Source organism: Tamandua tetradactyla, chromosome 5 (assembly GCF_023851605.1).
Source record: "Tamandua tetradactyla isolate mTamTet1 chromosome 5, mTamTet1.pri, whole genome shotgun sequence".
In the NCBI taxonomy this organism is placed as follows: Eukaryota; Metazoa; Chordata; class Mammalia; order Pilosa; family Myrmecophagidae; genus Tamandua; species Tamandua tetradactyla.
Genome location: NC_135331.1, coordinates 30,229,161 through 30,244,763, shown reverse-complemented (window position 1 = coordinate 30,244,763; position 15,603 = coordinate 30,229,161). Strand labels below are relative to the sequence as shown.

The 15,603-nt window shown below is 37.5% G+C and overlaps 1 protein-coding gene across 4 annotated transcripts in view; it reads right to left on the bottom strand.

The window, feature by feature from the left end:
- Nucleotides 1-15,603, bottom strand: part of LOC143683928 (solute carrier family 5 member 4-like) — a 90,927-nt gene that overhangs the window by 28,835 nt on the left and 46,489 nt on the right. For 3 of the 4 annotated variants that reach the window (XR_013175734.1, XM_077160418.1, XM_077160417.1), the window contains 2 exons: nt 2,694-2,774; nt 504-724 (listed from right to left, as the gene is read on the bottom strand). Coding sequence is in view for 3 of the 4 variants with exons in the window: in XM_077160418.1 (XP_077016533.1) it covers nt 504-724; nt 2,694-2,774 (302 nt within the window). In the remaining variant the exon portion in view is untranslated. The remainder of the gene's footprint in view (nt 1-503; nt 725-2,693; nt 2,775-15,603) is intronic. The other variant, XM_077160419.1, reaches the window with a different exon arrangement.

Here is a 15,603-nt window from a genome sequence, read left to right as displayed (position 1 = left end):
TGGAGGATGCAAAGTTGCTGGAGAACTAAATCATCATTTCTTATCGCAGAAGCCAATAGAAAAAAAAACCTTAGAACTGTGAAACTGAGAGGAAGCAGCATAAACATGTTATTTGAATCACTCTTGATCAGAACCAAGCCAATTCTGATCCAGCCGATCTGGGTAGCCAGAGTCTTTGTTTCTAATGAGTTTCAAGAGGATGTCTGTGCTGGTTGTGATTGTACATTCAGTGTAAGGATTTAGAGACAGAAATAAATATCACAATACTCATTTGAAGTAGCTGAAAGTGTTTGTAGTATTTGCCTCTGAGGGATAAGAAGCAGGGGAGGGAGCCAGGTACTGGGCTGCTATTTTTCAAAACGAGTCTTGTAGAACCGTTGGACTCTTTACGAAGTGTGTGCGTAAATTTGACACAAAATAGAAACTAAATCCTCCTCTATGAGAAGGAAAAGAACAACATGAACATTTAAACACACACACACACACATATACACACACATCACCTGATCTGTGCACCAGTACCACACAGCTACAATGGTCATCCCAAAAATCGTTCCTGGCCATGGAATGTCTCCAGTGACAGCATCTCGGAAAATGTGGAAGGAGTCTGCCTGTGGAGTGTAGCACCTGGGGCTGATGGTCAGGTTGTCACCCTCGACTACTGTTGGGATGGCCTTCATGTACTTCTCTGTGAAACTCTCGTAGCCTCCAACTTCAGCAAATGCTGAAAAGGGATCAGAAAAAGTGAAATGTCTGACAGAAGTCTAAGACACTTGGAGTTCATGATTATTCCTTTATAAAGACCCTAACCCATCAATCTGGTCAAACCCTCATTGTTTTTCTTTTGGAATCCATGTTTTTCTAGTACCTACATCAGTATTGGTCCTGCTACCAAATTTACTTTCACATGGTATATAAAGAAATTGTTCTTTCTCTTTTCTCCTTATAATACAATTTCAAATTTTGATTTAGTTTCTAGCTTTATGAAGTAAAAGTGAAACTGTTATACAACAGACTGATATTGAAGTCTCACAGCCATCCAGAGCAGAAACAAATTTGAAAGTGAGCTAATGATGAAGGAATCCAGTGAAATTAGCCACAGAAAGCCCCAACTACTCTGAAAGGGCTAGGACATGGCAGCCTCTCTTCCTGCCCCGGGGCCTGGCTGGTCTAACCTTAGAAATGGGCTGGTTTTCTGCTGATTTTACCTATGATACAATTTAAAATTTCTCAAAGTATCATACAACTGTAGAGATGAGATCAACATTAACTCACTTCCTCATTAGTTATTTAATTGAGCACTACTATGTGCCAGACATTTAGCTGGGCAGTAAGTGGATGAGATTATGTGCAAAACAAAATGAACAGGGCAGGAGATTGGCCTAGTGAGGAGTAGAGTTGAGCAACTACAAACTAGGAGAATTGCTCTGATAAAGGGAATGTGATTTGTAACAAAAATCCATGGAGACTAAGAGATGAGGGAGTCTGATCTCCCCATTTTAAGGATGAGAGAAGAGAGGCTTACAGAGGCTGAATAATTTGCCAGGGAATACATTATTGAGGTCTGAAACAAAACAAAAAAACGTTAGCACAAGTTATGTAGATGTTTTTGCTAACTAAATAGAAAGATGCAGAAGAAAGTGGTCCTAGGAGATGCTTCCAGGGAAGCATTATACAACAGAACTTTCTGTAATGATGGGACTGTTCTACATCTGTGCTGTCCAATATGGTATCCACTGACCATACATCAGACACATGAAATGGGGCTTGGTGACTGAGGAACTGAATTTTAATTTCATTTAATTTTAATTTAAAAAGCCACATGTCATAGTGGTGTCCATATTGCGTTGAAACCACCAGCTCTCATTGTGAATCTGTTTGCTTTGTAGTTCTACCAGTTTTTGCTTCATGCACATTGAAGCCCTGTGACCAGATGCATGTATATTCAGGATTGTTGTTCTTCCTGCAGTTCAAATAGGTGAAACACGTTGGCTGCAGAATAGGAGTGGGATGAAGAGAGGTGTATTTTCATGGTATGGCCTTTCTACTATGTGCATGAATTTCTTATCCAAAGATTAGTAAAAGAAAACAAAAATTAGTAAACTATGAGTTCAGTTTATCAATAACGCCTGTAGGAATGATTTACTCAAAAGATTGAAATAACCGCTGGTGGTTACAAGTCAGAGTTATTGAGGAACATTCAATCCATGGTTGTGAATAATATTTTTGAATGGATTTCCATCTGAAACAGTCATAATGAGGTTAATATTCAGTTATCCAAATTTTCCTCAAAAGCTAAATTTCCATTTTATGATGATTCTATGTAAATGAAAGGCACTTGTGCTTTGAATCAATTGAATCAGTACTTTTGCAAAAATGTGAACTCATTGGCATTGATTTTGTCTAATATGGATACAAAGAAACAATGTCAAACAGGAAAATTTACCTATGCAACAATTTTCTAAAAGGAGTCAACTCTTTCTCCCCCATTTCTTCATGCCAATATAGTGCAGAAAGAGAAGTCACAGAGACATTTCAATGATGGGAATTAGATTAATGATGGGAAAATGAGTCCAGATGGAAATGGGACACAGTAGTTTAAGAGTTGCCCAGAGAGACTGAGCAGAAACACATCCCATGATTTCCAGTCCCAGGCACTTCTCACATGCCATCAGCTGGCTGTGTTCACTTACCAAATCCCATGAGAATAAAAGATCCTATGAGCATGATGATGGTCTGGAGGGTGTCTGTGTAAATCACTGAGGCCAAGCCCCCTGTGTAGAGAAAGAAAAGGACTGGGGCATTTTGTCCATGTGCACACATTTGTTTGCTTTCACCTTTGAGTTCTCCTCTACTCAAACGCTGGACATGACTCAGCAGTCAGGCTGGGCTATGAGTTTGTCTGGGAATCATTACTTCATTAGTGCTGGTGTCTCTCATTGATTCTTCTGTCTCCATTTCCTTGCCCTGACTCAAAGCTTCTATGAATCATAGTGGGGTTCCATCTTTGTGTAAGTCTTTGAATATTAACTAGGGAAAAGGAAAAATTTAAATGTTTTGAATGCTTCCATTAAGAATCCACTAGTTTTCCACATTTAGTAGATCATTCCATCTCTCAAAAAATCTAGCAAAGATATTTTTGGTCCAGTGTTGGGACATATCATTTCTTTGGTTGAATGCTACATATACCTGTATAAACAACATGTATGATAGTGTTTTTTTATTTAAAAGACAATTTAAAATCACACACCAGAAAATCCATCCTAAGTGTGCAATCATGGCTTTTGATGAATAACATATTTATGAATTCATCACTATAGACAGTATGAGGACACTATCATTTCTTCCAAATAAAAAAATCCCAGACTCCTTATATCTCCCTATTATTGACATGTAGCTTTTCTATAATGCCTTTCTCACAATTAATGAAAGATATTACAATGCTACTTTAACTATAGAACTTAGTTTACATTAATCTTATTTCTTTCACATACAACACATTATTATTTTTATTATTTGGTTATGATTTTTTTCCTTTTAAAGACTTTTTATTGTGAAAATATAACACATATACAGTGAAAAGAAAGAAAAAACAATAATTTTCAAAGTACACTTCAACAAGTAGTTACAGAATAGATTTCAGAGTCTGTCATGGGTTATTATTTCACTGTTTCAGATTTTTTCTTCTAGCTGCTCCAAGATACTGGAGCCTAGAGGTAATAGTAATATAGTGATTCAGCAGTCATACTCATTTGTTAAATCCTATTTTTTCCAACTCCTCATCCTTTTTTTTTATTATTAACGGGAAAAAAAGAAATTAACACAAAATTTAGAAATCATACCATTCTACATATGCAATCAGTAATTCTTAACATCATCACATAGATGCATGATCATCGTTTCTTAGTACATTTGCATCGGTTTAGAGGAACTAGCAACACAACAGAAAAAGATATAGAATGTTAATATAGAGAAAAGAAATAAAAGTAGTAATAATAGTAAAAAAAAAAAACCCCTATAGCTCAGATGCAGCTTCATTCAGTGTTTTAACATGATTACTTTACAATTAGGTATTATTGTGCTGTCCATTTTTGAGTTTTGTATCTAGTCCTGTTGCACAGTCTGTATCCCTTCAGCTTCAATTACCCATTATCTTACTCTGTTTCTAACTCCTGCTGGACTCTGTTACCAATGACATATTTCAAGTTAATTCTCGAATGTCCGTTCACATCAGTGGGACCATACAGTATTTGTCCTTTAGTTTTTGGCTGGACTCACTCAGCATAATATTCTCTAGGTCCATCCATGTTATTACATGCTTCATAATTTTATCTTGTCTTAAAGCTACATAATATTCCATCGTATGTATATACCACAGTTTGTTTAGCCACTCGTCTGTTGATGGACATTTTGGCTGTTTCCATCTCTTTGCAATTGTAAATAACCCTGCTATAAACATTGGTGTGCAAATGTCCGTTTGTGTCTTTGCCCTTAAGTCCTTTGAGTAGATACCTAGCAATGGTATTGCTGGGTCGTATGGCAATTCTATATTCAGCTTGTTGAGGAACCGCCAAACTGCCTTCCACAGTGGTTGCACCATTTGACATTCCCACCAACAGTGGATAAGTGTGCCTCTTTCTCCGCATCCTCTCCAGCACTTGTTACTTTCTGTTTTGTTGATAATGGCCATTCTGATGGGTGTGAGATGATATCTCATTGTGGTTTTGATTTGCATTTCTCTAATGGCCAGGGACATTGAGCATCTCTTCATGTGCCTCTTGGCCATCCGTACTTCCTCTTCTGGTAGTTGTCTGTTCAAGTCTTTTTCCCAGTTTGTAATTGGGTTGGCTGTCTTTTTGTTGTTGAGTTGAACAATCTCTTTATAAATTCTGGATACTAGACCTTTATCTGATCTGTCATTTCCAAATATTATCTCCCATTGTGTAGGGTGTCTTTCTACTTTCTTGATGAAGTTCTTTGATGCACAAAAGTGTTTAATTTTGAGGAGCTCCCATTTATTTATTTCCTTCTTCAGTGCTCTTGCTTTAGGTTTAAGGTCCATAAAACTGCCTCCAGTTGTAAGATTCATAAGATATCTCCCTACATTTTCCTCTAACTGTTTTATGGTCTTAGACCTAATGTTTAGATCTTTGATCCATTTTGAGTTAATTTTTGTATAAGGTGTGAGATACGGGTCTTCTTTCACTCTTTTACATATGGATATCCAGTTCTCTAGGCACCATTTATTGAAGAAACTGTTCTGTCCCAGGTGAGTTGGCTTGACTGCCTTATCAAAGATCAAATGTCCATAGATGAGAGGGTCTATATCTGAGCACTCTATTTGATTCCATTGGTCAATATATCTATCTTTATGGAATACCATGCTATTTTGACCACTGTGGCTTCATAATATGCCTTAAAGTCCGGCATCGCGAGACCTCCAGCTTCGTTTATTTTCCTCAAGATGTTTTTAGCAATTCGGGGCACCCTGCCCTTCCAGATAAATTTGCTTATTGGTTTTTCTATTTCTGAAAAATAAGTTGTTGGGATTTTGATTGGTATTGCATTGAATCTGTAGATCAGTTTAGGTAGGATTGACATCTTAATTATATTTAGTCTTCCAGTCCATGAACACGGTATGCCCTTCCATCTATTTAGGTCTTCTGTGATTTCTTTTAGCAGTTTTCTGTAGTTTTCTTTATATAGGTTTTTTGTCTCTTTAGTTAAATTTATTCCTAGGTATTTCATTCTTTTAGTTGCAATTGTAAATGGGATTCGTTTCTTGATTTCCCCCTCAGCTTGTTCATTGCTAGTGTATAGAAAAGCTACAGATTTTTGAATGTTGATCTTGTAGCCTGCTACTTTGCTGTACTCATTTATTAGCTCTAGTAATTTTGTTGTGGATTTTTCTGGGGTTTCGACGTATAGTATCATATCGTCTGCAAACAGTGATAGTTTTACTTCTTCCTTTCCAATTTTGATGCCTTGTATTACTTTTTTCTTGTCTAATTGCTTTGGCTAGAACTTCCAACACAATGTTGAATAATACTGGTGATAGTGGACATCCTTGTCTTGTTCCTGACCTTAGGGGGAAAGTTTTCAATTCTTCCCCATTGAGGATGATATTAGCTGTGGGTTTTTCATATATTCCCTCTATCATTTTAAGGAATTCCCTTGTATTCCTATCTTTTGAAGTGTTTTCAACAGGAAAGGATGTTGAATCTTGTCAAATGCCTTCTCTGCATCAATTGAGATGATCATGTGATTTTTCTGCTTTGATTTGTTGATATGGTGTATTACATTAATTGATTTTCTTATGTTGAACCATCCTTGCATACCTGGGATGAATCCTACTTGGTCATGATGTATAATTCTTTTAATGTGTTGTTGGATACGATTTGCTAGAATTTTATTGAGGAATTTTGCATCTATATTCATTAGAGAGATTGGTCTGTAGTTTTCTTTTTTTGTAATATCTTTGCCTGGTTTTGGTATGAGGGTGATGTTGGCTTCATAGAATGAATTAGGTAGTTTTCCCTCCACTTCGATTATTTTGAAGAGTTTGAGGAGAGTTGGGACTAATTCTTTCTGGAATGTTTGATAGAATTCACATGTGAAGCCGTCTGGTCCTGGACTTTTCTTTTTAGGAAGCTTTTGAATGACTAATTCAATCTCTTTACTTGTGATTGGCTTGTTGAGGTCATCTATGTCTTCTTGAGTCAAAGTTGGTTGTTCATGTCTTTCCAGGAACCCGTCCATTTCCTCTAAATTGTTGTATTTATTAGCATAAAGTTGTTCATAGTATCCTGTTATTACCTCCTTTATTTCTGTGAGGTCAGTAGTTATGTCTCCTCTTCCATTTCTGATCTTATTTATTTGCATCCTCTCTCTTCTTCTTTTTGTCAATCTTGATAAGGGCCCATCAATCTTATTGATTTTCTCATAGAACCAACTTCTGGTCTTATTGATTTTCTCTATTGTTTTCATGTTTTCAATTTCATTTATTTCTGCTCTAATCTTTGTTATTTCTTTCCTTTTGCTTGCTTTGGGATTAGTTTGCTGTTCTTTCTCCTGTTCTTCCAAATGGGCAGTTAATTCCTGCATTTTTGCCTTTTCTTCTTTTCTGATAAAGGCATTTAGGGCAATAAATTTCCCTCTTAGCACTGCCTTTGCTGCGTCCCATAAGTTTTGATGTGTTGTGCTTTCATTTTCATTCGCCTCTAGGTATTTACTAATTTCTCTTGCAATTTATTCTTTGACCCACTCGTTGTTTAAGAGTGTGTTGTTGAGCCTCCATGTATTTGTGAATTTTCTGGCACTCCGCCTATTATTTATTTATTTATTTTTTATTAATTAAAAAAGAATTAACAAAACAATTAGAAATCATTCCAATCTACATGTACAATCAGTAATTCTTAATAACATCACATAGTTGCATATTCATCATTTCTTAGTACATTTGCATCGATTTAGAAAAAGAAATAAAAAGACAACAGAATAAGAATTAAACCAATAATAGAAAGAAAAAAAACAAAAAAAACAAAAACAAAAAACCTATACCTCACATGCAGCTTCATTCAGTGTTTTAACATAATTGCATTACAATTGGGTAGTATTGTGCTGTCCATTTCTGAGTTTTTATATCCAGTCCCATTGTACAGTCTGTATCCCTTCAGCTCCAATTATCCCTTCTCTTTTTTTTTAATTAACGGAAAAAAAGAAATTAACCCAACATTTAGAGATCATACCATTCTACATATGCAATCATTAATTCTTAACATCATCACATAGATGCATGATCATCATTTCTTAGTACATTTGCATTGGTTTAGAAGAACTAGCAACATAACCGAAAAAGATATAGAATGTTAATATAGAGAAAAAAATAAAAGTAATAATAGTAAAATCAAAACAAAACAAAACAAAACAAAACAAAACAAAAACCTATAGCTCAGATGCAGCTTCATTCAGTGTTTTAACATGATTACTTTACAATTAGGTATTATTGTGCTGTCCATTTTTGAGTTTTTGTATCTAGTCCTGTTGCACAGTCTGTATCCCTTCAGCTTCAATTACCCATTGTCTTACCCTGTTTCTAACTCCTGCTGAACTCTGTTACCAATGACATATTTCAAGTTTATTCTCGAATGTCCGTTCACATCAGTGGGACCATACAGTATTTGTCCTTTAGTTTTTGGCTGGATTCACTCAGCATAATATTCTCTAGGTCCATCCATGTTATTACATGGTTCATAAGTTTATCTTGTCTTAAAGCTGCATAATATTCCATCGTATGTATATACCACAGTTTGTTTAGCCACTCGTCTGTTGATGGAGATTTTGGCTGTTTCCATCTCTTTGCAATTGTAAATAATGCTGCTATAAACATTGGTGTGCAAATGTCCGTTTGTGTCTTTGCCCTTAAGTCCTTTGAGTAGATACCTAGCAATGGTATTGCTGGGTCATATGGCAATTCTATATTCAGCTTTTTGAGGAACCACCAAACTGCCTTCCACAGTGGTTGCACCCTTTGACATTCCCACCAACAGTGGATAAGTGTGCCTCTTTCTCCGCATCCTCTCCAGCACTTGTCATTTTCTGTTTTGTTGATAATGGCCATTCTGGTGGGTGTGAGATGATATCTCATTGTGGTTTTGATTTGCATTTCTCTAATGGCCAGGGACATTGAGCATCTCTTCATGTGCCTCTTGGCCATCCGTATTTCCTCTTCTGAGAGGTGTCTGTTCAAGTCTTTTTCCCATTTTGTAATTGGGTTGGCTGTCTTTTTGTTGTTGAGATGAACAATCTCTTTATAAATTCTGGATACTAGACCTTTATCTGATATATCATTTCCAAATATTGTCTCCCATTGTGAAGGCTGTCTTTCTACTTTCTTGATGAAGTTCTTTGATGCACAAAAGTGTTTAATTTTGAGGAGTTCCCATTTATTTATTTCCTTCTTCAGTGCTCTTGCTTTAGGTTTAAGGTCCATAAAACCGCCTCCAATTGTAAGATCCATAAGATATCTCTCAACATTTTCCTCTAACTGTTTTATGGTCTTAGACCTAATGTTTAGATCTTTGATCCATTTTGAGTTAACTTTTGTATAGGGTGTGAGAGATGGGTCTTCTTTCATTCTTTTGCATATGGATATCCAGTTCTCTAGGCACCATTTATTGAAGAGACTGCTCTGTCCCAGGTGAGTTGGCTTGACTGCCTTATCAAAGATCAAATGTCCATAGATGAGAGGGTCTATATCTGAGCACTCTATTCGATTCCATTGGTCGATATATCTATCTTTATGCCAATTCCATGCTGTTTTGACCACTGTGGCTTCATAATATGCCTTAAAGTCAGGCAGCGCGAGACCTCCAGCTTCGTTTTTTTTCCTCAAGATGTTTTTAGCAATTCGGGGCACCCTGCCCTTCCAGATAAATTTGCTTATTGGTTTTTCTATTTCTGAAAAATAAGTTTTTGGGATTTTGATTGGTATTGCATTGAATCTGTAAATCAATTTAGGTAGGATTGACATCTTAATTATATTTAGTCTTCCAATCCATGAACACGGTATGCCCTTCCATCTATTTAGGTCTTCTGTGATTTCTTTTAGCAGTTTTTTGTAGTTTTCTTTATATAGGTTTTTTGTCTCTTTAGTTAAATTTATTCCTAGGCATTTCATTCTTTTAGTTGCAATTGTAAATGGGATTCGTTTCTTGATTTCCCCCTCAGCTTGTTCATTACTAGTGTATAGAAATGCTACAGATTTTTGAATGTTGATCTTGTAACCTGCTACTTTGCTGTACTCATTTATTAGCTCTAGTAGTTTTGTTGTGGATTTTTCCGGGTTTTCGACGTATAGTATCATATCGTCTGCAAACAGTGATAGTTTTACTTCTTCCTTTCCAATTTTGATGCCTTGTATTTCTTTTTCTTGTCTAATTGCTCTGGCTAGAACCTCCAACACAATGTTGAATAATAGTGGTGATAGTGGACATCCTTGTCTTGTTCCTGATCTTAGGGGGAAAGTTTTCAATTTTTCCCCATTGAGGATGATATTAGCTGTGGGTTTTTCATATATTCCCTCTATCATTTTAAGGAAGTTCCCTTGTATTCCTATCTTTTGAAGTGTTTTCAACAGGAAAGGATGTTGAATCTTGTCAAATGCCTTCTCTGCATCAATTGAGATGATCATGTGATTTTTCTGCTTTGATTTGTTGATATGGTGTATTACATTAATTGATTTTCTTATGTTGAACTATCCTTGCATACCTGGGATGAATCCTACTTGGTCATGATGTATAATTCTTTTAATGTGTTGTTGGATACGATTTGCTAGAATTTTATTGAGGAATTTTGCATCTATATTCATTAGAGATATTGGTCTGTAGTTTTCTTTTTTTGTAATATCTTTGCCTGGTTTTGGTATGAGGGTGATGTTGGCTTCATAGAATGAATTAGGCAGTTTTCCCTCCACTTCGATTTTTTTGAAGAGTTTGAGGAGAATTGGTACTAATTCTTTCTGGAACGTTTGGTAGAATTCACATGTGAAGCCATCTGGTCCTGGACTTTTCTTTTTAGGAAGCTTTTGAATGACTAATTCAATTTCTTGACTTGTGATTGGTTTGTTGAGGTCATCTATGTCTTCTTGAGTCAAAGTTGGTTGTTCATGTCTTTCCAGGAACCCGTCCATTTCCTCTAAATTGTTGTATTTATTAGCGTAAAGTTGTTCATAGTATCCTGTTATTACCTCCTTTATTTCTGTGAGGTCAGTAGTTATGTCTCCTCTTCCATTTCTGATCTTATTTATTTGCATCCTCTCTCTTCTTCTTTTTGTCAATCTTGATAAGGGCCCATCAATCTTATTGATTTTCTCATAGAACCAACTTCTGGTCTTACTGATTTTCTCTATTGTTTTCATGTTTTCAATTTCATTTATTTCTGCTCTAATCTTTGTTATTTCTTTCCTTTTGCTTGCTTTGGGATTAGTTACCTGTTCTTTCTCTTGTTCTTCCAAGTGGGCAGTTAATTCCTGCATTTTTGCCTTTTCTTCTTTTCTGATAAAGGCATTTAGGGCAATAAATTTCCCTCTTAGCACTGCCTTTGCTGCATCCCATAAGTTTTGATATGTTGTGTTTTCATTTTCATTTACCTCGAGGTATTTACTAATTTCTCTTGCAATTTATTCTTTGACCCACTCGTTGTTTAAGAGTGTGTTGTTGAGCCTCCATGTATTTGTGAATTTTCTGGCATTCTGCCTATTATTGATGTCCAACTTCATTCCTTTATGATCCGAGAAAGTGTTGTGTATGATTTCAATCTTTTTAAATTTGTTAAGACTTGCTTTGTGACCCAGCATATGGTCTTTCTTTGAGAATGATCCATGAGCACTTGAGAAAAAGGTGTATCCTGCTGTTGTGGGATTTAATGTCCTATAAATGTCTGTTAAGTCTAGCTCATTTATAGTAATATTCAGATTCTCTATTTCTTTATTGATCCTCTGTCTAGATGTTCTGTCCATTGATGAGAGTGGGGAATTGAAGTCTCCAACTATTATGGTATTTGTGTCTATTTCCCTTTTCAGTGTTTGCAGTGTATTCCTCACGTATTTTGGGGCATCCTGGTTCGGTGCATAAATATTTATCATTGTTATGTCTTCTTGTTTAATTGTTCCTTTTATTAGTGTATACTGTCCTTCTTTGCCTCTTTTAACTGTTTTACATTTGAAGTCTAACTTGTTGGATATTAGTATGGCCACTCCTTCTATTTTCTGGTTGTTATTTGCATGAAATATCTTTTCCCAACCTTTCACTTTCAACCTATGTTTATCTTTGGGTCTAAGATGTGTTTCCTGTAGACAGCATATAGAAGGATCCTCTTTTTTAATCCATTCTGCCAGTCTATGTCTTTTGATTGGGGAATTCAGTCCATTAACATTTAGTGTTATTACTGTTTGGATAATATTTTTTTCTGCCATTTTGCATTTTGTATTATATATATCATATCTGACTTTCCTTCTTTCTACATTCTTCTCCATACCTCTCTCTTCTGTCTTTTCGTATCTGACTCTAGTGCTCCCTTTAGTATTTCTTGCAGAGCTGGTCTCTTGGTCACAAATTCTCTCAGTGACTTTTTGTCTGAGAATGTTTTAATTTCTCCCTCATTTTTGAAGGACAATTTTGCTGGATATAGGAGTCTTGGTTGGCAGTTTTTCTCTTTTAGTAATTTAAATATATCATCCCACTGTCTTCTAGCCTCCATGGTTTCTGCTGAGAAATCTACACATAGTCTTATTGGGTTTCCCTTGTATGTGATGGATTGTTTTTCTCTTGCTGCTTTCAAGATCCTCTCTTTCTCTTTGACCTCTGACATTCTAACTAGTAAGTGTCTTGGAGAACGCCTATTTGGGTCTAATCTCTTTGGGGTGCGCTGCACTTCTTGGATCTGTAAATTTAGGTCTTTCATAAGAGTTGGGAAATTTTCAGTGAAAATTTCTTCCATTAGTTTTTCTCCTCCTTTTCCCATCTCTTCTCCTTCTGGGACACCCACAACACGTATATTTGTGCGGTTCACATTGTCCTTGAGTTCCCTGATACCCTGTTCAAATTTTTCCATTCTTTTCCCGATAGTTTCTGTTTGTTTTTGGAATTCAGATGTTCCATCCTCCTAATCACTAATTCCATCTTCTGTCTCTTTGAATCTATCATTGTAGGTATCCATTGTTTTTCTATCTTTTCTACTTTGTCCTTCACTTCCATAAGTTCTGTGATTTGTTTTTTCAGTTTTTCTATTTCTTCTTTATGTTCAGCCCATGTCTTCTTCATGTCCTCCCTCAATTTATCGATTTCGTTTTTGAAGAGGTTTTCCATTTCTGTTCGTATATTCAGCATTAGTTGTCTCAGCTCCTGTGTCTCATTTGAACGATTGGTTTGTTCCTTTGACTGGGCCATATTTTCAATTATTTGAGCATGATCCGTTATCTTCTGTTGGCGTCTGCGCATTTAGACAGATTTCCCTGGGTATTGGATCCAAATGTTTGGAAGATTTTTCTGTGAAATCTCTGGGTTCTGTTTTTCTTATCCTGTCCAGTAGGTGGCGCTTGTGGCACACGTTTGTCTGCGGGTCCCATCAGCAAAAGGTGCTGTGGGACCTTTAATTTTGGAAAACTCTCGCCGTCTGGGAGGTTCACTAGCTGAAGCTGCTTGAGCCGGCCCGGGGCCCGAACACAGGGAGGCTTGCTGGCCGCCGCAGCCCGGGAAAGAGCCCGTCCGAATTTCCTAGTCGGCCCAGGGTGATAAGCGTGGCAGGCGGGCTCCAGCGGCAGCGGCCCACCCGGGAGAGTGCACGTTCCCGGGGAGTCACGGGTTTGGAAGGGGCCTCCCCCACCCGTCACCGTTCTCTGCGGCCTGGGGATTTCCGATTCAATTCTCTCAGTTGGTCCGGGGGGCTGCGCGTGGTGTGGGCGCCACCCGACGTGGTTTCAGGGGACCGCCTCTCCAATTCTCCCAGCCGGCCTAGGAAGGGGGAAGGGAGTGACTCCGGCCTCTTGCCGCCCCGCCCGGTGAAGCCCGCGCACCTCGGTGATCTCACCCGAGCTGCTTCTCTCAGCCAGCCAGCCGTTCCAGGATGGGGTATGCTGTCTTTTTTAATCTCTGTTGTGGCTTTGGGCGCTTTCTGTATCGTTTCTTCTCCCCTAGTAGCTGTCCTTGAGAAGAAACTAAGATCCGCGTGTCTTACTAAGCCGCCATCTTCCAGGAAGTCCCAATGACACACTCTTGAACAACCAGTGGGCCAAAGAAGAAATTGCTAGAGAAATCAGCAGCTATCTTGTTTGAAGTGCTTTCAGCTTTACAAAGCATTAATTCTTTAATCCTCAGAGTAGCTCTCTCCCCCTTTTAGAGATGAAGGAACTCGGATCAGGAAGACAAGTGCCTGGTCTGAAGGTCTCTTTCTGAGTCCAGGGACTGTTTTCCTCATGCCATTGTCATTTCCTGGGGCATCCGAGGAAATTGCAGGGTGATGGGCCAGCATCTCAGTTCATAGGCATAGTTTCCTCATCTTAGAATTGAAGTCCTTAGATGTTGACATTTTGAAGCTGGGCCTTCAAGATTAGGCTCATTGATCCTTGGACATGCCCCAAGGACTCCCTGAGCTATGGGTCGAAGTTGAGCATCTTTTCATATGCTTTTGAAGCATCTGTATTTCCCTCGTTGGAAGAGTGTCTATCTATGTCTTTTGTCCATTTTTAAATTAGGATATTTGCGTTTTTAAAAAAATATTTTTATTGATAAAACAACATACAAACAGAAACACTCTTAATGTACAAACATTCCATACATGGTGTACAAATAGGTGGCTCACAATATCATCACATAGTTGTATATTCACCACTATGTTCATTTTTTGGAACATTTGCATCACTCCAGAAAAAGAAATAAAAAGAAGAAAGAAAAAACTCACACATAGCATACCTCTCACCCCTCCCTCTCATTGACCACTAGTATTTCCATGTACCCAATTTATTTTAACCTTTGTTTCCCCTATTGTTTGTTTACTTTTTTATCCATTTTTTTATTCATCTGTCCAAACCCTAGATAAAGGGAGCATCAGACACATGGTTTTCACAATCATATAGTCACACTGTAAATGTTATATCTTTATTCAGTCATCTTCAAGAAGCAAGGCTATTGGACCACAGCTCTACAGTTTCAGGTATTTCCCTTTAGCCATTCAAATATATCATAAACTAAAAAGGGATACCTAAATAATGCATAAGAATAACCTCCAGGATAACCTCTTGAGTCTGTTTGAAATCTCTCAGCTACTGACACTTTATTTTGTCTCATTTCTCCTCCTTTTTATTAAGAAGGTTTTCTCAATTCCTTGATGCTGGGTCCCAGCATATCCCAGGATTTCTGTCCCATGTTGACAGGGAGATTTACACCCTTGGGAGTCATGTCCCATGTAGGGGGGACAGCAGTGAGTTCACTTGCCGTATTGAGAGAGACCACATCTGGGGGTGACTCTTAGGCCTAATTTCAAGTAGGCTTAGCCTATCCTTTTCAGGGATATTTTCATAGGGGTGAACCCCAAGATCAGAGGCTCAGCTCATTGATTTGGTTATCTCTACTGCTTGTGAGATTATCAGAAATGCTCCAAATGGGGAAGTTGAATCTTTCCCCCTTTCTCCATATTCTCCTAAGGTGAACCTGCAAATACTTCTTTATTCACTATCCAAATCACTGTGGGATTTATCAGAGCATCACACCCACTTGGACAAACCAACAAAATCTCATGCCCGAATCAAGATTCCCTGTACTTACGGTGTTCAACTAAACTGACCATATAAGTTAAATTAGGAAATGTACTACACAAAATATAAATTTTGCCCCAAATAAACATCTCTCCCTTTAGTCTCACACAGAAGTTGAAGTTTTAAGATATGGAAGATATCATCCTTTATTCAGTCTTCTGATGTACCCTAGTCCTATCCAGATGAGCTTCATTCATATCTTTACATGATGTCTTGATCACTCTTCAACTTTTTAAACATTTCCTGTATGGGGTATGCTGACTTTCATAGCTTCAGAGCTCTAACTCTGAGTC